The sequence below is a fragment of the Limanda limanda genome, chromosome 15 (assembly GCF_963576545.1).
Source record: "Limanda limanda chromosome 15, fLimLim1.1, whole genome shotgun sequence".
NCBI classification, from domain to species: domain Eukaryota; kingdom Metazoa; phylum Chordata; class Actinopteri; order Pleuronectiformes; family Pleuronectidae; genus Limanda; species Limanda limanda.
In genome coordinates, this window is record NC_083650.1 from 18258357 (window position 1) to 18279499 (window position 21143).

Genomic DNA, 21143 nt, shown 5'->3' on the forward strand with positions numbered 1-21143 from the left:
TCGAGCTTATTTGAAACGATAAAACACCACAGTGAACATATCTTGTGGGACCTCTAGGCGGCAGTAGTGACGTGTAGTGTTTACTTTTCCGCCCAACCAACGAACTACAGTCAACTAACCTGCGTGGTTTTAGTAGATCTACAAACCATGTGTGACTCCGCCCTCCACGTTAGTTGCTGCGGCTGATGCTTTGGAGATCAGTGAAGTCTGAGTCCGCTCTGTTGGCAGAGCTGCACCTCCGCTGCTCGCCTGCTCCGGTAGTGGCTACGTGTAATTCTAGGGGAAAATGGCAGATAGAAAAAACAATAATGCTTCCAACTCCGGGGCGAACTTACTATTCAACGCCGCTCCGGAGTTTAACTTCAACCTGCCCTTCATGCCCGTGAGCATGGCCTCCAGCCCGGCGGTGCTGTCAGGAGGTGAGAGGACACGTCCGACCATTAGCTCCGTCCTCAGCAGGCTAAGCTAGCTAGCTAAGCGGGTTACCTGTGCTGCTGTCAGCTGTTCTTTAGTGTTTAGAAGTAGATATAAAGTGTGTGAGTTTGTCAGGCCGGTTGTGTTAACTGTCAGCGGGTGTGTTGTGCTCCCACTGTCTTGTGTGTTCCTGTCTGAAGAGGATGGACAGAAACACATCATCAAAACATGTCCTCCAAAGTCTTCACTGGGCCATTTCAATTCATCTACATCCTCAGGTTTAATCACCAAAAGGATGTAATTAAAAGTTATAGAAACGTTCATATAACTGTTTTCCCTGCTGTGTTTCTTAATGTTCAGTGTGTTCATTACTGTCCTTTAAATGCACATGGGAAACAGGTTTGAATGTATCATATACAGAGGGAGGATGGGATTGGATTCATAGGAATTAGGGGTGGGACAGGCAAAAATGTGACGATTCAATAGTATTGCAATATTTGGGCCACGATTCAATAGTATTGCGATATATTGCGATACTGCAAGTATTGCGATTCGATTCTGCGATTTATTGCGATTCATGTCCCCCATATTATTCAAAGGCATTACAAAAAATGAGGAAAATAAGACTGCTCAACTCACTTCAAATGTCACATTTAATTCTGTGAACAACATTGTCTTCTACACATTAACTGCAAAGTGCAAAAACTAAGAAAGGGTAGTGCAAAAACTTTGTCCTTGAACATTCAGGACACAGGACCTTTGTAATTATTTTCTGAATAGGAGACCTCTCACATGAACACTGAACTCTATCATATAAATAAGGGTAACCTAGAGCTTCAATCAAATTGAGACCTGCAAGGTCATGACCCAAAATGTTAAATTCATTTGGGAATATTGGCATTTTTGTTCAGAAAAAGGAGTTGGTCAACATGCTCAGATGTTAAAGTGCTCCTCTGGGCCGTTACTATATCTCCTGCAGTGGAGAACACCCTTTCCCGCAGACACACTAGGTATCTTTTAAACTCTGAAACTCTCCTCGTCATGCTTTGCCAGCCAGGGGCTGTTACATATATAATTGTAAATAAATATATATTTTTTTAAATATTGCAATACTTTGTGCTACAGTATCGATATAATCGCGGGCGCAAAATATCGCGATACTGAACAGAATCGATTTTTTCCCCCACCACTAATAGGAATGGGACAAAACGTCAAGAAGACTGATTGTATTGACACTGATAATGGACTGGACACCGTGTCTGGTTGAAAGCTCAGAGTGCTGGAGGTTAATGCTCTTTATTTATTTAGAGCTTTCCCAGTCTTCATGTCCACTCAACATGCTCTACAGCACAGATTTACCATTCACACGAGTACAGTGCATCTCAGCATTTTCTATATCACACATCACTTACACACTATCGGCACATCCTCGTCCTTAAATGGCTTTATGTCCATCTCTTGCTGTCCAATTGGACACAGACTGTTCCTAGGAATAGGGAGGAAGCTCCTGGTCAAAGATTAGAAATGTCTTCTGCACCAGCATCATCTCTGTGGACACTTGGGTTGGCCTAGCACAACTATCACACAGGCAATAAAGATAAGACGGTGGAGTATAACTTAAAATGGGTCAGTGACGCTCTTAGATTAAATGATTGCTTTGCTGATTAATGTCTTGTGAAAGGGGAGCAGTTTTTATACGATTATTCTTCTTTCTGCTCCTTTTCATTCAAGATTTGAGATTTGATGTTTGGTCAATGAAGGAAATAAACTTGAATATTTTATCAGTGCCGTATAGTTTTTTCCAGACCCCAAATAGCCTGAAACTAACATGTACTTCATCAGAGACGCATGTAATTATGAGATACACTGTTATCAATCTGGTTCAAAAGCTCTACCGTAAACTTGTAAACATGGCTTTTGCACTGAAATCCTCAGGAAAATAAAAGCTTGAAAAGTTCAGGACATTTGTCACGCATATTAAATCCGGACAGTTTCAGCTCCTGAACCTCGCTCTCTCGCGTTTTGCACAAAAATGAAAACAATGCATAAAGACAAAAAGTCATGGGTGACTTTCATTTCCTCACATCCGGAGCCAGAAGCAAAGTCAAAATCAGAACCAGGTTTTTATGTTTAAAGTCTCAAAGTCTCGATCCAGCACACGAGGATGTTGGAATTTCTACGATGAGAACAACTGTTTATTGAAATAAAATAATTAACGTTTAGGTTGTTGTCCATTTTACCACACTTGTGGGCATATAGATGTATTTAATCTTTCCCTTTTGTTTTCCTTCTCTCCATTTGTCTTTGTCCCTCACAGTTGCTTTCTTCATTCTCTTTTTTCTATGGTTGTGTTTGTTTTTTGTTTCAGCCTTCCATGTCAATTTGATGCACCCATCTGTGACTAAATATTTGTAAAGATTCTGTTCATGCAAACTGTTAATCATTAAAATGTGTAGCATGTTCGTCACAGATACATGTGCTGCAACCTTTGAACATTTCCTCTGTTTTCATCTCCATCAGAGGATGCCACTGAGGTCGGAGAAGAAGACAGCTTCCTGGGTCAGACATCAGGGAATGGACCCGCCCCTTCTACATTCAACTATTTCTCCAGCCCCGTAACCAGCAGTGACCCGTTTGCCTCCATCGGTCAGTCGCCGTACCCGCCGCCGGCCCTGTCCGCAGCTCCGACAGCAATGGGCCCTGGCTCTGCTCCCAGCAGCATCGGCATGGCGTCACCCCATCAACCACACATGGGCTCCCACATGAACCCCGCTACTCCGGCGTTCGGCGGCGCAGTTTACCAGAGCCCTATGGGACGCCACACTCCTCCCCCCACCACAATGACCCCACCGCCTCCCGCGATGCAGCCACAGAGTCATAACCCGTACCGACACACCCCCACCAGCAGCAAAGCCAGTCCTTACATGCCAGCTCCGGAGGTCCCTACGCTGATGCACACACCACAGCACGCACCACAGCAGAATCCTTACCCACTCAGCTCGACACCTCAGACATTCCCAATGTCAGGACCCACATTCACAAGGGTAGGTACAAGCTTATATGTGACTCTTATGTTCGTCAGATACTTGATTAACTCATTAAGTTGTTTTTTTTATAAATCTGTTTCTTGAAACATATCATATCATGTTACATGACCTTTACAAATAGATGCATGTTTTTTTTTGTTTTTTTTTTACCAAATAAACAAAACATACAACAAACAAACCAACAAGTACAAAACATACATAACATTATCCCACCCCCCACCCTAGTTGGTCTTCCCTTTTCAAACAGAATATCTTATCAACACCTTACATTTGTACATTCACATTGATGTAAGAGCACAGCTGGACAAAAAAATAAACAGAACACAACAAAACAAAACAGCATAACATAATATGTTGTTCACCCCTACACCGTAGGAGTTGTAGCTACATTGTCGAAATATGAGATAAGAGGTTGCCATGTAGTATAGAATTTCTCAGTTGAACCTCGGAGTGAAAATTAGATTTTTTCTAATTTAAGGAATGACTTTAGGTCAGTTGGCCAGGATTGTTCTGCTGGGGGTTTAGGCAGCTTCCAGTGTAGAAGGATACGCCTGCGGGCAATCAGAGAGGCGAATGCTAAAACATTTAATGTCTGCTTACTGAATTCTGAGTAATTTGAGGGGACTCCAAAAATAGCAATGAGCGGGCAGGGCGTGATAGCTACACCTAGAACCTCCGACATGATTTTGAAAAAACTCTTCCAGAACCCTGTTAGCTTCGAGCATGACCAGAAGGTATGGGCTAAGTCAGCTGGGACAAAGGCACATCTGTTGCAAGCTTCACTACTGCCAGGAAAAATCTTAGCTAGTTTTGCTTTGCTGAAGTGCATTCTATGCAGTACTTTGAATTGTATTAAGAATGAAGATATAAACACAGCCATTCTTAATGAAAAGGATGTTTTTTAATCAGTATTATTTCCCCCCTTCTCTTTCAGCCTCCTCCCACACATATGCAAGGGCCTCCGCCTCCACCCACCACTGCTGGAGCGGTAGTCCCCGCAGGTCCCATGATGCAATACCAGTACAATGTCTATGAACCTGTACAGCCTCACTGGTTCTACTGTAAACTAGTGGAGTCCAAATGCGTCTGGCTTCCCTTCAGCATCATCGACTCCCTTCAGCTCGAGGAGACGTACAACTCAGGTATGACGATGGAGGACCTCCGGAGGCCTAGACATTCAATAATGCTGACTGTTTATGGATATATACATATGTACATTTCTCTATTCACTTATTGTTTATCATTATTGTGTCAAGCAGTCATAACACAGCAAATTTCCTTCTGGGATTATGAGGTTTTTTTGATCCAGGCTTGACAGTGCTGCTGCTCTTACACCTCAGTGATACTGGGATCTGCTCTAACGAGGTTGTGGCCTCTTTGTCTTTTCAGTTCAGCCAGATCCAGAGAATGTGATAGTGCGAACAGAAGGAGGACGCTATGACGTGCAGCTCTACGACCGCATGCGGACCTCAGTGTACTGGGAGGAGGAGCCCACAGAGGTCCGCCGCTGTAGCTGGTTCTACAAAGGGGATTCGGACAGTCGATTCATCCCTTACTCTGAAGAGTTCAGTGAGAAGCTGGAGGTTTGTGTCACTTCTGCTTTTGACCAAAAACAGATGTGTTTGCAAAATGTCGAAACATCCTTTATTCTGACATTGTTACTTTCAAATTAAATATTTGTATTTGCTCACCCAGTTCGTGCACTTTCTCTGACGCACAGTTTTGTGTTGTAACATATTGATTGTGTACTTTTGTCTATTTGCACAGGCAGAGTATAAGAAAGCTGTATCAACAAACCAGTGGCACCGTCGACTGGAGTTCCCATCAGGAGAAACCATTGTCATGCATAATCCAAAGGTTACTCTACTTTCTGTGCTAATTTGAAGTCTTTTGATGATTAATCCATTTACTTTTATTGAATGAGTGGTGACGCTGGTTCTTTCTACCTCTGTAGGTGATTGTGCAGTTTCAGCCTTCCTCCATACCGGATGAGTGGGGCACAACTCCGGATGGACAGACCCGACCCAGAGTAGTGAAGAGAGGGGTAGATGACGACAATGACGAAGTACCTGATGGTAGAGAAGCTCCTCTTATTAATTTAATCTAAATTGAAGCAAAAACATATAATGGAAATAAACTTCAAGTTCACAGATTTGTCAGGGAAGCTCAGATAGTTCCAGAGAAAAATGGATTGTCAGGAAATTATAAAGTGAGATCTGTAATGTCGAAGGACTTTTGAGGAAGTGCCAACCACTAGTATGTTTTTATACAGGAAAAATGATTCATATTTAACTGTGATATGTATTTTAACATCTGGTCGTAAATATAAGAATGATCTACTTGTTTGTGTGTGTTAAGTGGTCAGCAGTAACCACGTGAGTTAAATCAAATTGAACATTTCCATCTCGTGCATCTCTCCCAGGCGAGCTCCCCAAGGTGGATCACCTGGTGTTCATGGTTCATGGAATCGGTCCCGTGTGTGACCTGAGGTTTAGGAGCATGGTTGAGTGCGGTGAGTTCCGTATGCAGTCATGCCCTTTGACAGTGTTGGTGAATCCATTTTTTTGTGAAATAAACAATTCAAATCCTTGCGCTTCCAGTGGATGACTTCCGCAGCGTGTCCCTGAAGCTACTGCACAGCCACTTTAAGAAGTCGGTGGATGAGCACGCCATCAGCAGGGTGGAGTTCCTACCGGTCCAGTGGCACACGGCTCTGCACGGAGACGCCACCGGGGTGGACAGGTGAGGAGAGTTAGGTTTACATGGGTGTGTTTTTTTAAAAATTTAAATAAAATCTTAGGAATCTGAAATATCAGATCAATAAACAGTCCATCAGGATCCATTAAGTCGAGATAAGTCAGTTATCCATTAATTGTTTAGAAGAACATCAGTTTTATGAAAGGACTGACGACCAAATCCATTGAAAACCATCAATGCTTTTGGTTCTTTGAATACTGTCTGACTCAAATTGATTCAAATTGATTCAAATAAACTACAGTGTGTTTATGGTCCTGACGGATCATGTGACCCGGAACAACAATGTAACGCACTGGTTTGTTTTTAATAGCTGTTAGACAACAGATGTGTTTTGGTGGCACCAACGCAGATAACACTTGTTAGAGGATTTCTTTTAACAATAAGAACACACAGACCATAACCAGACTTCTTTCTCTTTTTAGGAGGATAAAGAAGATCACCCTGCCCAGCACTGGACGGTTACGTCACTTTACAAATGAGACTTTATTAGACGTGCTGTTCTACAACAGTCCCACGTACTGCCAGACCATCATGGACACAGTTGCCCTTGAGATTAATAGACTTTATGCTCTGTTCCTGATGAGGAACCCAGACTACAGAGGAGGAATATCAGTGTCTGGACACAGTTTAGGTACCAAACCAGTTCAGTAGCTTCAGCACCTCTGCTCTCTCTGTTTCTCCTCTGTTTTCTACAAAGTGGTTTTGATTTCTCTTCTTACAGGTTCACTGATTCTCTTCGACCTGCTTTCTAATCAGAAGGATGGCTCTCTTGCAGCAGCCATGCCAGTCATACACACTTCTAATGGAGACGCCAAACAGGTCATACAACAGTTAATTTAACAACTAATCACAGGACCACATCTTCTATTATATATGTCTATTTATTTCCTCACTGTATGTGATGCATCTTATAATTGATCATGAACATTTTCAGATCTTTGGTTTCCTAATGTACATAATGGCGCAGATCAAAATACAGTTGCAATACATCATTGGAAGTCCTTCTTCTCTTATCAGGTGGCAGCCCCTGTTACACAGGAAAGTAATGCAGTCGCTCCTCCGGCTGTAGAACAGGAGGCCAAAGAAGACGAAGAGGAGTGTGAAGAACTTTCTACTATGCTGGAAAATCTGGGCCTGTCCGAGTACATGAGCACCTTTGATGAGGAGAAGATTGACAGTGAATCTTTTGTAAGATTTAAAAATCATGTTTTTCCCTTAAGATTTTGTTTTTTTTAAAACAAGTCCAAGTGATGTATTTTGAAAATGTAATTTAAAAGTAAGATAACATTAGAACACTGGTTTGTCATGGAGGGACTTTTTGAAAGCTGATAATTAAAAGTCTGGTAAGAACTAATGCTGTTTTCTTGTGTTAAACTTCACGTAATTCTCAGAAGATAGCGATTGAGTTTATTTTGTCCCTTTCTTTCAGCTCATGTGCACTGCTGAGGACCTGAAGGAGATGGGAATCCCACTGGGCCCCAGGAAAAAGATCAGCAAGTTTGTCAAAGAAAGACTAAACAAGCAGGCAAGTGTGTGTGTGTGTGTGCAGATTGTAAACCAGTGGTGATGGCCCTGCTGATGTGCTCTTTATTCATCTCTGTCATGCCCAGGAGAAGAAAGCAGAAGCCAAAGAGCTCAGTCTGGTTGTGGCCCCGCCTCCAGCAGCTGAAGCTCTCCCTGAGGCCGCTCTGCAGAAGCTTCCTGTTGGCAGCACTTTCTCCTCCACCAGTGCAAACTACAATTACTTTGAAGTTGGTACTGGCCAGGTAAAAGTGACTTCAAAACACAATGAGAGGTGATGTTTGTAAAGATCTTTTTATTTAGCAATTACCTCACTGAGGTTTTGTTCTGCAGGTGTCAGTGATCTACCACAATCTTGACTTTGAGCCAATGAATTTCTTCGCTCTGGGTTCTCCGATTGGCATGTTCCTGACAGTCCGAGGTCTGGAGAACATCGAGGAGTCGTACCAGCTGCCCACGTGCAAGGGGTTCTTCAATATATACCATCCGGTACGCTGCTCCATAACCTGTTCATCCTGAAAGAAGGAATCACTGCTACTGAAACTGGAGATGTTCAAAAGTTAATCACCCACTTGACTTGAAGCATGCTAATGTCGTTCTTGATTGTTCAAAGGCATTTATTCAGTCAATTCAATCAACTCTATCATTCTTTAGTCGGTTTCATATGAGTTTTTTAGTATTTAGTATTATTGTCACATAAATATATGAAATTTCCTCCAAACCTTGCTTGCCCAAATGATAATTGGTGTGCATGAAAATACAGATTAAACTAGAATGGCACTCAATTGATCCTCTACCACTGCCGAGGCCTAACAGTCCCCTTAAATTAAACAGCACACTCATAGACGGATTTCTTTCATCAAGATCTATGCATTATTTCCTTGGTTAATGCCCGATCTTACACTGTTAAATTGAAGTTTTATGGAAACCTGTTTAGTAGTTTTTGTGTAATTCTGCAAACAAACAATAAACTGGACACGGTGAATACATAACCTCTTTGGCGGAGGCAAGTCATCAATGTCACTTAATGTTTAACCCTCTAATCGTTCTTCTTTTAGTTGGACCCTGTGGCCTACAGGATCGAGCCCTTGATCATACCAGACCTGGACCTGAAGCCTGTTTTGATCCCTCATCACAAAGGAAGGAAGAGGCTTCATCTCGGTACGACACTCGCTCATTTATCTTCCCAGATTTCTTGACCACTGTTGTCTTAATGCTGATAACATATTGAATATGCTTCAAGTGAATTAACTTTAATTCACTTTTAATTAACTTTAATTCACTTGAAGCTGGGAGACTTACACAAGAACCTAAAAGAGTTATGGGAGGGCTGTCCTAAGCTGAGAGGTGATGAAATACAAAGAATCTATTCTTACATTAGCTGTTGCACAACACTATGGCAAAAAATACACAGAGTTTAACTTAAGCTGAAGGACAAAATGAAGTTTCACTTGTCTAAAATTTAAACATGAAGCAAAGGAAGAGAAGCTGCTGTTGTATCATTTTGTAGACAAGTCAAATAACCTAAAATAAAAGTAAAGTAATAACCTTTGTCACTTTTGCATATTTTATAAAGGCTTGTGACTGTGCAGATTTCTCCATGCAGATTGGTCAAGTTGTGGATCTGTGTGTTTCAGAGCTGAAGGAGAGTCTCACCAGGATGGGCTCAGACCTGAAGCATGGTTTCATCACCTCCCTGAGGAGCGCCTGGCAGACGCTCAACGACTTCGCCCGCGCTCACACCTCGTCCGCCCAGCTGCAGGCCGAGCTGGCCATGGTGGCAAATCAGATTGAAGAACAGGAGAAGCAAGCGGAGGAGGGTGAGCTTCCCTGATTCAAGACTCTTCAGTGTGAGTGATTTCTGTATTGTGTTCCAGATTTATGACTGGATTTCTGATTTCCCACAGAGCACAAGATCACAGAGAGCCCTGAGCCTCAGAGAGAAGAGGAGCCTCAGGTGAAGATCGGGATGTTGAACGGAGGGAATCGCATCGACTACGTGCTGCAGGAGAAGCCCATCGAGAGTTTCAACGAGTACCTGTTTGCCCTCCAGAGTCATCTCTGCTACTGGTACAGAGCTCCCTATTTCATTCTGGCTTTTTACCATTGCACATGTTAAAAAAGATTACAAATGATTAGTTCCTCCAATTGAAACCAAAATGATTTGTTGATTTTAAATGTTGATTGAGAAAGGAATTAATCAGCCACTCTATGATGAAGTAGAAATCATAGAAATCATTACTTTAGCAAAAAGTGTATTGATTTTGTGAAATTTGAGAATTTGCTGAGTTACGTTTAAGTAATATAAATATATTTGGGTTTGTAACAGTCTGAGAAAACAAGTCATTTGAAGACAACAGATTGGGCTTTGGGAAACAATGTTTTATAGGTCAAATGATTCATTTAATTTACTAGGACAGCCTTAAATTTAATCAAGCTGCACCACATTTCACACACTGATACTTTTACCTAATTCTGCCTGATTGTTTTCATCAAGATCCATGAATGATTTTCTTGAAAAACAGTGAATATTTTGAAAACTCTCTGGGGATGGTAAAGAAAGTGATAACAAATTCCTGGATCTGCACCAAATCTTAATGGCTACTAATACTACCATAGCACATCCTTCCACCAAGTTTTGTGAAAATCCGGATAGGGGTAAAATCAGAACCTCTTTGGTGGAGGTAACAATAATAATTTCTTGCAGCCATCTTCCAAATTGCCATCAGTCAGATTTGACAACAGATAATGTAGGATGTGTTTTAAATAATCATATTTCTTTTCTTCTGCTAATTTTCTTTCTCAACACTGAGTGTGGGGGCTTTTCAAATGAAAGGCCTTACATAAAATCCACAATGGCTGATTCCCAATTGCATCTGTAGCTCAACCACTTCACCTAGTAGCAGATGATGGTGAAGCTTCTACAGTAACCCCCTTTCTTATTTTCCAGGCAATCTGAAGACACTGCTCTGCTCATCCTCAAAGAGATCTACAACACCATGGGGATCCATCCAGAACAACTCATACATTAACAACATGAAGTACCTGAGATGAAAAGAAGCCCGTCTGAAACTCTCATTAGGTTGATTTCATGTCAGTTCTCCGGGATTTTGATTCTTTCTCAAATCTTTCCTCTTTTATTTTCTATTCATGTAGTTAATTGTATGCAGATGAATAATACAATTGTATTATACCATTTGTCTTAAATTAAGAAATATATACGAATGAGCTGGTAGTTTCAGACACTTGACAAGTTTGATATTACATTTTTATAGTATAAATTATAGAACGGGTCAAGTTTACTGAGAATATGTGAATTAAATCAAATGCCAACAGAAGAAATGACACAGCAGCAGTTACTGCAGCCTTCTGTATGTTTTATTTCATGGCCAAAATGTCAATAAATCATTTCCTTTCACAATGTTCTTGCTGTTTGGATCGTTGTGTACTGCTGAGGGGAAGACATGTAACGTTTCTCCTGCAGGACGAGGAGACTTTGAAGACTATCTACAAAAAGCAGTAATATCTGCAAAGACATTGATTTTAAAAATAATTACAGTACAGGATGAGATGTGAGAATGACCTGCTTTCTTTATGAGGAAAATAAAGCCCTTGTCTGACAGCTGTGCTCTGTGATTGAACCGTTCAGCTGTAAACATCCTCCCTCATTAAATGGAATTTAAAAAAAAGAGCCTACAGCCGTCGGCACGGACTCAAACAGTCATTTCCTGTCTCTTAAAGCATGTAGGTAAATACAAATGTATTCAAGTCAGAAGTGTGTTAGAAAAGTATGTACAAGAGTGGCTGTAACATTCAATTGCAGTCCAGTATTAAAATCATAGAGCTGCAACAGAGCTGAAACGAACGGACAATAACACTGGTCGACGGTCCTGAAAATCAAAGCGCTGCATGCTGGGAGCAGATCTGTGCCCCTGGTTCTCCGACTAGTTAATCAGCATGCACCTTTGTTCTACTGATCCCATGACGACACATGACTGTCATCAGACAAAAGGAAGATAGTGACCGACACGTCACATTCAAAACACAAAGAAAAAAGGTCCCTTTTTAATCTCACTGTCAGTCTGAGACAACCTGTGTATATATTAACACATATTAACTACGAACAGAACAATATGGCTCCATTTACAACTGCTCATACAACACTGTGTTAAGTGGAAGATTGGTTGTATCTAAAAGTTGAGATTCAAAGGAACTTTTATTTAATTAGGTAATCACAACTTTTTCCTTTCCACTCGAACCCGTGACAGCTGGCATGTTTTCTTGGAAAACACAAATCATCTAAAACAGCTGACATCTTTTTTTCTGACGTCATTTTCAGCCGCAGAGAAAATCAACATGAAGAAGAAACCGGCTGATCATCAGGTGCTTTGCTGGAACCACGTCGGATGAATTAATGAGAAGTTTGTGTACCACGTTTAAGGAGACATAATGTGTTTTTTCAGTTTTCTCTCCTCTTGTCTGTTACTGTATGTAGTTTTTTTGTGCAGGTCAAAGGTCGTCTCCCCTCAAAAAGACACGTCGCCATCATCATGATGTCATGTGACGATGCCTCAGGGTTAGCCCCGCCTCCTTACAATGCCAGGAAAGAGAAAGCGGAGGCTGACATTTCCTTCAGGCTCTGGAAGGGTCTGACCAATCAAAAGCGTTTCAGACAGAACTGAAGAGAGGAGCAGAAGCAATGGAAAGTATGAGAACAGTGATGCGTCAATAGAAGAGCAAGTAAACCGTTTATAACCCAGATTAAAAAGACAAGCCTGAATAGGAGTATAATATGTCTCCTTTAACAACTGCGTGCTTATTGAAATGAAATGTTAAAAGCAACAAAAGCTTAAATCCAGGAGATGCATCACTTATTGAACGTGTGTAACTTCTCCTCCAGCAGGTTTGATATCCTTGATTTAATCATGTACTCTTGAAGCTGCTGTAACTCTGCAATAAGACTTGTACCATGTTGTAGAGTTTGATCAGCTCATCTCTGTACATTCATTTGTCTACAACTGTGTGCGGTGAAACGCAGAAGGATCAATGTAAACATGTCTTTGCCGTGACGCGTCCGGGTCGTCACCTCAGTCTTTAACACTGGATTGACGCTGGGTTGGTTAGCGGCTCGCTCAGTCCTGCGCTTTGCTCTGCGTCTTGAAGGCCTGCTTGCGAAGATGAGCCTCGATCTCCTCGCGGAAAACCAGCATGCCCAGGTGGGGGTGGGAGGCCTCGTTCATGGCTTTGGACTGGATGCACATGCGGTACTGCTCGGGCGTCAGCTCGTCCGCACACTGCTTCTCGTGCCACATGTGGAAGAGGCCGGACACCGGCGTGCGGATCACGATCAGGTCGCTCCGGAGATACTTCCTGTACAAGTGGACGTCTTCCACACCCCAGCCTTTCACCTCCAGGTCAAACCCTCCTGCAGGGAGATTCGCAAAAAAACGTTAAATGACTATTTTCTACAAAAACATGTTCCAGCAAAGGGCTGGTTACTCAATTATATAACATAATGGTGGAAAACCATAAAGACAACTCTGAAAGTAAGAGACAGCAGTGGATAGGGGACTCACAAGAGGACATTTCAGTGGAGGATTGGGGTATAATATAAAAGGTACTCAAACCATTAACACCTGACTGAAATTAATACAATATAATTGGATAATGAGAACATACATCACACCTGTGAAGTTAAACAAGTTTGATCCTAATATGCCTGATGGATGATATAAGTGCAATATTCATCAAGGTACTTTATACCACTGTTTGTGGGAATGTGAGGAGATTTTGGAGTTCGGTGTTACAATAGCTCTGTCGTGGAAGAATGTTCGTTGCCCCTCTCTAGGCCACTGGTTAAAAAACTTAACGTCGAGTTTGGCTCTTGAGAAGTTAACATATGTAGTTAGGAAGAAAGCTTCTCAATTTGACAGTATCTGGGAGATGTTTTTGGACTTTGTTAAGAATGGTGACATTGAAGAGGCATTGGAAATGTGAAGTGACTAATCTGTTGTGAGGAATGTGTGCTGTGCTCTGTTCCATGTTTGTGACTGTATTTTATTTTACTTATATATATATATGTATAATTTAGCTTAAACTAAATTAGTATTTTCATTGTAATTTTTTGTCCTTGAATTTATGTTGTATTCATATTTTTGCAATTTTTGTGATATTTGTATTATTTTTTGTCCTTTTATGCTGCCATATGTTCAGGGTTTGGGGAAGGTTCTTGTATGTATGTAAATTGATGTAAATGTATAAAATTGTATAAAACCAATATATATATGTTTAAAAAAAAAAAAAGACTCAAAAGCTGATTATGATTCTACTGTTGAGTGTTGAGAAATGATCAGTGCTCACCAATATTTAGGAAATCCGAGCGATACTGACACGTCATTCCAAACCCAAAGTCTCTCCAGAATCCAGCATCCTTTTTGTGAATCTGTTTGAAAAGAGACGATCACTTAAACCAACATTTGAAAATGACAGAATTTAACTTTCTCATAATTCTACACACATCAGAGATAATGTGAACGTCCTCACCAGTTGGAGTTCATGAGGTGGAGCCAGCTCCAAATTTCCATAGACTATGGCAGGATTGTACAGACTGAACACCACTGGATAAAATACTTTCTTATCTATAACACAGAAACACATTCATCTTCACTCAACCTGAACACAAAAGACAATAAATGTAATAGATGTGAGGACTAATATTATAATAACCTACTCGGTGCAGTGTGGAGACGACAGGAGTACAGGAACTCCAGAGTGAAGTGGATGTCCACGTCACAAAAAAACATCAACACGTCGCCTTTCTTCCAGGCGTGAGCTCCGATGTCCAGACCCCGGCCTCGGGAGAACTCCTCGTCCACGGGGATCAGAGTGTAATTGGAGAAGTTCTCCTCCCTGGCGATATTTAAATGTCCATTGAACTGTTTTGCATAAAACGTAGCACATCATGAAAAGCTCGTTCTCGGTGAGGCGACCAACCTTGACATTTTTTCCAAAGACGACGTTGCCTCCTGAAGACCGTCCTGCCCGAAATACACCACGGTGAGATGTACTCGTCTGTCCTGCTGGATGCACACCTCCCTGGAAACACGTTTTATACATTAGTTTATACATTATTTACAAGAGCAATGTAATATGGAGAAATGGTCAAAATGGTCACATGATCTCCACGTGAAAAATAAGATTTGCAAATGCAATCAATGAATTGTGTGTAACTTTACGAATGTGTTTTCAAATCCACACACAAATATCAAGTAATTTGTGCAAATGTTAAAACAGTTTTGTGCTCACATCGCAAACGGAATACATATTAATATTTTAAGAACAGATTTTCACTACCACTTCACAGACTTATGTTGGCTTTCGAACAGCTTCCTCCAAATGTCTGTTCTCCTTTTTTTGACAATCTTGGTTTATTTTCAGATTGTTAAATGTGTGTTCCCGGATCGCTTGATACGTACGGATGTTTTTCAGCTCTCTGCTCCACACAGATGAATCAAAAATGGGAAAGACAGCTCGTCAACCCTCGATTAGAACACATATATTGGTATATTGCGTAAATTAATTACCTTCATTAATTAATTATACTCCATAAATGAATATATATGGTTTAAATAAGCCAGTCCAGGTAAAAAGTGGATACCAGTGTGGGACATAGCAGTGGCTCATCCTCTGAAGTGAGGATATACTAAATGTGCTCTTTGCAAAATGATTATTCTGAACCTTATAAGCTCAATATTTAATATAGCAAGTCAGATAAGGTTATGTGATGGCGTGAACCCGAGAAAACTATGTTTAGTTGTTTATAAATTCAGATAACATAACTTAATAATGGTTCAGTGGTCCTAAAACGGTTTTAGCGATTACCACTTGATAAAATGACTTGTGTGTTAATGTAAAGCTAACATTAATGATGGTTTCCTGTTCTTAGAGGATGGTAAGATGACCGGTGCACCAAGCTTACCGAGGTACATGATGTTTGTGATATTGTTGCATCTCATTTCACGGGGAAAGTGGAAAATCAAGTCCTCATGCATGAATGCAAAGTCATCCTGAACGTGCTGGATCACGCCAGGGCTGACGGGGAGGGATTCACTCTCACCTGAAGTTGTGCAAGAACTGAGAGAAGGTTTCTACTCTGCCCGACAGCGGCACGATGATGTTGATTATCATTCCTGACGTTTCCACAGATGTGCTCCTGACTTTCATTAAAGGCCCAAAAGGCCTGAAGAGCGTCACGTGACGGAAGCTGCTGGAATCCTCTTTGGCGAAGAAGAGCTCGTACAGCGTCCCTTTGTCTCGCTCTGTCCTGTACAGTCCTGTCAAAGAAAATCAAATAAACAACAATACTTCCCAGAGAGAACACGTCAGCTTCACTCGTCTGTCTCGAGTCAGGTGGTGTGTGCCTGTGTCTTACCCTCAGTAAAGTGAACCTCTGTGTACATTTGTCTCTGCATCGGCACGTCGTCCTCCACGCCGTCCTCCTCGTCTGGGTTGTTGATGATGTCCAGCGCCGCCTCGATGACCTCCACCAGCTCGTCCCGCCGGTCCTTGCGTACAGGCTTCTCCTCCGGGTGTCGAGTCAGCCCCATCTCCAGCTGATACACCTTGGACGAGGTGAAGCTCTCGAAGGGCACCAGGGCGTACTCGCTGGGCAGCCGTGCCCCCGTGTTGACCTCGGCCTTGTCGATCTGAGAGTGCAGGTACTCCAGCAGATCTCCCGGCTCCTGGTCCTTGGTCTCCGCCAGGCCCTGCACCCCCGGCGGCTCCTTCTTGTCCTGCAGGAGCTTCAGCTTCTCGCTCATGTCCTGCAGCTCCTGCTTGAGCTGGGCGATCTGGCGCTTGAGGCTGGCGGCGCGGCTCGAGTGGCGCTCCTCCTGCTCCTGCAGCAGGGCCTGGTAGTACTCCTTGCTGTAGGTCTCCCCTGCCAGGCCAGGCAGTGCCAGGCTGACGTCCGCTGGGGGGGTGCACTCCAGCAGGTACGCAAACAGCAGCAGCACCAGCAGCAGGAAGAGCCCCAGGAAGAGCCAGCGGACGCGGCCCTGGAGCGGCAACCCCCGCCTGGCCATCCCGCTCACATACAAGCTAGAGTCGATAAGTCTGCATTCCCTTTACCCGCAGATCACATTACTGATGACATGCTTGAGCACAGCCGCTTAGAGATCTGGAGAATCCATCGATGTTGTTTTATTGTGAAGGTCCCGGCTCTGGGCTCCAGTGGATCCTCATACATTAGTCCTGTGTTAATCCAGGAGATGATCACCTGACAAAACCAATCACAGTAAGACAGTGGAGATCAGCAGACAATCAGACAAAACACTTTGTGAATTAACACTGTGTGTTTCCATTCACTCCACCTTTGTAATTAACCAACCTGCCACTGACTGACAAATTCCATTCAATCAATAAATAAAACATTGAAACATGTGTCTGTAACAACATGTGCAACATCTACAGAGATTTCACGTTTTACAGATTCACTCCCAGAAACACACACATGCAGAATAAGCTTCACCTGGTCTGTCCTCGTTTGCACACGGAGACGAGCTCTGAGCGAAACAACAGTACAGAGGAGGTGGGCGAGATTAACAACCGGCAAGATAATAACAATGACTTCCGGTTAAACAGTGTCCTCTTCAAAATAAAGGCACCACACGCCCCAGAACAGCTGCCCAATAAAAATAAATAATTATAATAATTTTATTTGTATAAAGCACCTTTCATAAAAGAAATGCAGCTCAAAGTGGTTCACACACAGTTTAGATGATCTTTTTTTTATTATTATTTAATTAAAAATTGAGAAGAGAAGAGATTTTAAGAATAATATGTAAAAGTAAAGGAAATAAATACGATAAGAAACTAAATAAAATTTAAAAGATGTATGAAAATAGAAAAGAAAGAATATGATAAAAAAATATAGGATCTCAGGAGTGCAGGCAAGTGCAAGATCTAGTTAATTAAATGGAAAAGCCAAGGGGACACAGGTAGAATAGAAGAATGTAAGATGAGGAGAAAAACTACCACAGTATTCAGGAATAGCTTTCCTGATAAGGATTTCATTACCTCCACCAAGGAGGTTAAGTTTTTATCTTTATTTGTTTGTTAGTTTGCATGATTACGCAAAAACTACTCAACCGATTTCCATGAACACTTGTGGAGGGGTGGGACATGGCCCAAGAAAAAAAAACATTAAGATTTGTTGTACAGACTTTCTCATAAACTTTCGTTAACTTGTAAGATAGAGTTTTTCATCACTTCTGTACAGTTCTCAAATAATAATTCACGGATCTTGATGAAAGAAATCAGACATGTTTAGGGGTCTGATATTCATGAGTGTGTGCAATTTGGTAGAGATCCAAATAAGAATCTGGAGGTCTGGGGCTTTTACACTTCATACCACCACATACTGGGCACTGTTGTTCCACGAAGGTCACACAAACCTACAGCTCCAGGCCTCGGCTCATTGAGTAATGGTGTTCTCTTCTGTCCTGGCACCAGCAGACTTCACCTGAGCTCACAGGTGTAAATCAGCCTCAGACAGCAGTAATGAAAAACCAGCAGGGTTCTGAGTCGAAGGTGCCAGAGTTGGAAAACATTACTCAAATATTTCAAACACCTAAGGTAGTTAACAAATCCAGATACATCTTTCTAATTAAATAGTGACAGCGCTGGTTTGATTGGCGTCGCATCTGGAAAAGAAGAGTTTAAAGCCAAAAAACATAAAGAACTCCTGGTGTTGTTCCAATATTAACTTGCCTAAAGCTAATATAAAATACTTAATAAAGCTTGTGGGATAAGATATTTATGAGATCCCAACTACTGCATATAAATATAATGTACCAAAGAGAAATTCTGCTTGATCAAAAGGTTTTAAGCAGTTTAAAAGGGGAAGAGCCAGTAACAAAACCTGCACTTTAAGAAAAGATTGTTATGCTGTTTTAATGCAGAATACCTTCACAACTCCATAAAGGAAGTGATACTGTATTTTGCAACATTATGAGACACTTAAAGTGAAAAGTTCTGCAGAATTCAATCCATGAGAGAAACAGCTAGAGCCATGCACCATGTCTGTAACACACTGGAGTCGATGTTTGTACTGAGCTGCGATGGAGAACTTCTGCTTACTGACTTTAGATCAGTTATCTCTGTGACTTCTAAAGCCACACAGCTTACAGTGTGGGTAACATGCGCAGAGAAGATTTCACATGAAAACTCCTGCTTGTCATAAGTCAGACATTTACAGAGAATGATTTACAGGTTACAGCTTTGCCTTATTTGTTTGCAGTCAACAAGGATAAAGATGAATGCAGTAGAGCTGTTTTAAATCCACATCATCAGAGGAACATCACTGTTCCTGGATTATTAAACATCCCACATGTTTATGGTTAATGGAGAATGAAGCCTGATTGAACATCTAAGTCGTAATTTATCATATGAAGGACAAATACACACAGTGAGGTTTATATTCAACACACACGGTTTGTCACACACACAATTGTTGTCATTGTAAGTACTTCAACTGTGTAATCTTTATCGCACCGTCCCTCTGAAAATCCTCATCTCCTTCATGTCGTGAACTCTTAGTTTGAAGGACCCGAGCCGGATATGGCCACGGTTCAGCAGCTAGCTTAGCGATGTTAGGAGCTACACTTCGCTTTCATGTTATTTCTCGGTTGTTATGCGGCCTGTTGATGAATTAGATCGGCCATAAAAACAATAACTCACATGTCGCTGTGTGTGTCCGTCCCTGTGTGGCCTCACAGCAGCAGCTCGGAGCGGAAACCAGCGCAGGCAGCAGCTTGTGATGCAGATGCCACGGAGCAGAGACCAGAGTGGGTCGGAGTGTACTTCCGGTCAAAAGTAGCCAATGGGATGTTGGGAAGGAATGTCGTCATCAAACATGGTAAATAACCTTGTTCCTAATCATGACTCGATTATTGACATCATTTTTCTTTTCTTTTAATATGTATTTTCTTTGGATTATTATCTATTTATTTAACTTAATTGTATTTATTGTGGATTTATTCTATTTACTTATTATTTTCTTCATTGTCATTTACTTTCTATTTATTTTATTTAGCTATTTTATACACCATATATTAATTGTATTTATTTACCATTTATTCTATTTGATTCACTATCTATTTTCTTTACTTCCTTATTATTTATTTTATTTAGCTATTTTATACACCATATATTAATTGTATTTATTTACCATTTATTCTTTTTGATTCACTATCTATTTTCTTTACTTCCTTATTATTTATTTTATTTTATTCATTATCTTTTTACCTATTCATTATAAAATAATTTACCTTCTATTTATTTTTTTCAGTATTTTTTATTTGTTACTTAATTAATGTTGTAGTAGTATATACCAATGTGTATAAACATATTGCATTTAGCTTATGATTTGAGTATATTATGTTTGAGAACAACTTAATAATTACGTAACTACTTTTTCTTTGCTCTGTTCTGTTTGCCTCTTTATTTCCCAAACAGGTAAAACAAACCTCTTGCCTGTGGTGAAACATTATCTGTTGCATTAGCACTGACGTAGACTGCAACAGGAGACACATCACTTGTTTAATGTGCAAACATGGGATCTATTATTACTGTGGTGCATAAAGAAAACTAGGAAAGGCTCTCTTCAGCCTCTATTCAAAGTATCCATTTGTTAATTTGCTTTATTAATTTTCCATTTAGTCTGGCAGGTGTCTGGGGCCTCCCTCCCAGCATGTATTGTATGGAAAACACAGAGATACCATGGACACGTCACCAGTTTGTCACAGAACTATTTTACTCAATGATTTAAACAAGTTTCTTTATTATTAACTGACAGATACGGTTTAAGTGCTTCACTTACAAAAGAATAAAACGTCAGATTCTGTGCTGTAAAAATAAGAGAGTTTAAATGTTACCTGTTGCTGGAACATGAGTATTACATCCTGGTCATGTAAGAGACGAATGAGGAAGGGATGACGTGTATAATTCTCATGAATAGTTCATACTATGTGAATCCAAGATCCTGAAATCCAGTTCTTACATCAGAGTTAACATACTTCAGACTTCTTTATTCAAAACGTAACCAGATATAACAAAAATATCTTTATATTAAGCTTAAACGACTGCAATTATTCTTAAATGCAAATCTCTAACTCTCACTCCTTTTCAGCTTTTCAATATAAGATCTTTACCTTTCAACCAAAACCAGAGTGGATCAGAGTTTAGCCTTCATGGAAATGTCAAATAATTTAATTTGTATTATTCTGTATTTGTATTATTTGGCTTCTGCAGACAATTTCCAGATCACAACTGCAAATAAATACAAATAAATAGAAACACTTTAGCAAACGAAAGAGTACAATAAACGAATCCTGTCTGGAAGTA

The 21143-nt window shown here is 40.9% G+C and overlaps 2 protein-coding genes across 2 annotated transcripts; one reads left to right on the forward strand and one right to left on the reverse strand.

The window, feature by feature from the left end:
• The first annotated feature begins 228 nt into the window (after positions 1 to 228).
• sec23ip (SEC23 interacting protein) lies at positions 229 to 11164 on the forward strand. Its single transcript, XM_061086672.1, has 18 exons — positions 229 to 419; positions 2935 to 3458; positions 4396 to 4603; positions 4851 to 5044; positions 5229 to 5318; positions 5416 to 5536; positions 5884 to 5973; positions 6062 to 6203; positions 6641 to 6849; positions 6940 to 7037; positions 7236 to 7406; positions 7648 to 7743; positions 7829 to 7984; positions 8073 to 8228; positions 8798 to 8900; positions 9377 to 9559; positions 9647 to 9809; positions 10690 to 11164. Exons 1-18 carry the CDS (start codon positions 287 to 289, stop codon positions 10769 to 10771), a joined length of 2919 nt encoding a protein of 972 aa, XP_060942655.1. The 5' UTR covers positions 229 to 286; the 3' UTR covers positions 10772 to 11164.
• On the reverse strand, positions 11096 to 19580 carry csgalnact2 (chondroitin sulfate N-acetylgalactosaminyltransferase 2). The gene is made up of 8 exons (XM_061086674.1): positions 19479 to 19580; positions 16171 to 17016; positions 15856 to 16072; positions 14733 to 14834; positions 14470 to 14648; positions 14283 to 14377; positions 14100 to 14181; positions 11096 to 13164 (listed from the first exon to the last, which is right to left on the reverse strand). Exons 2-8 carry the CDS (start codon positions 16820 to 16822, stop codon positions 12872 to 12874), a joined length of 1620 nt encoding a protein of 539 aa, XP_060942657.1. The 5' UTR covers positions 16823 to 17016; positions 19479 to 19580; the 3' UTR covers positions 11096 to 12871.
• Positions 19581 to 21143: the final 1563 nt, after the last annotated feature.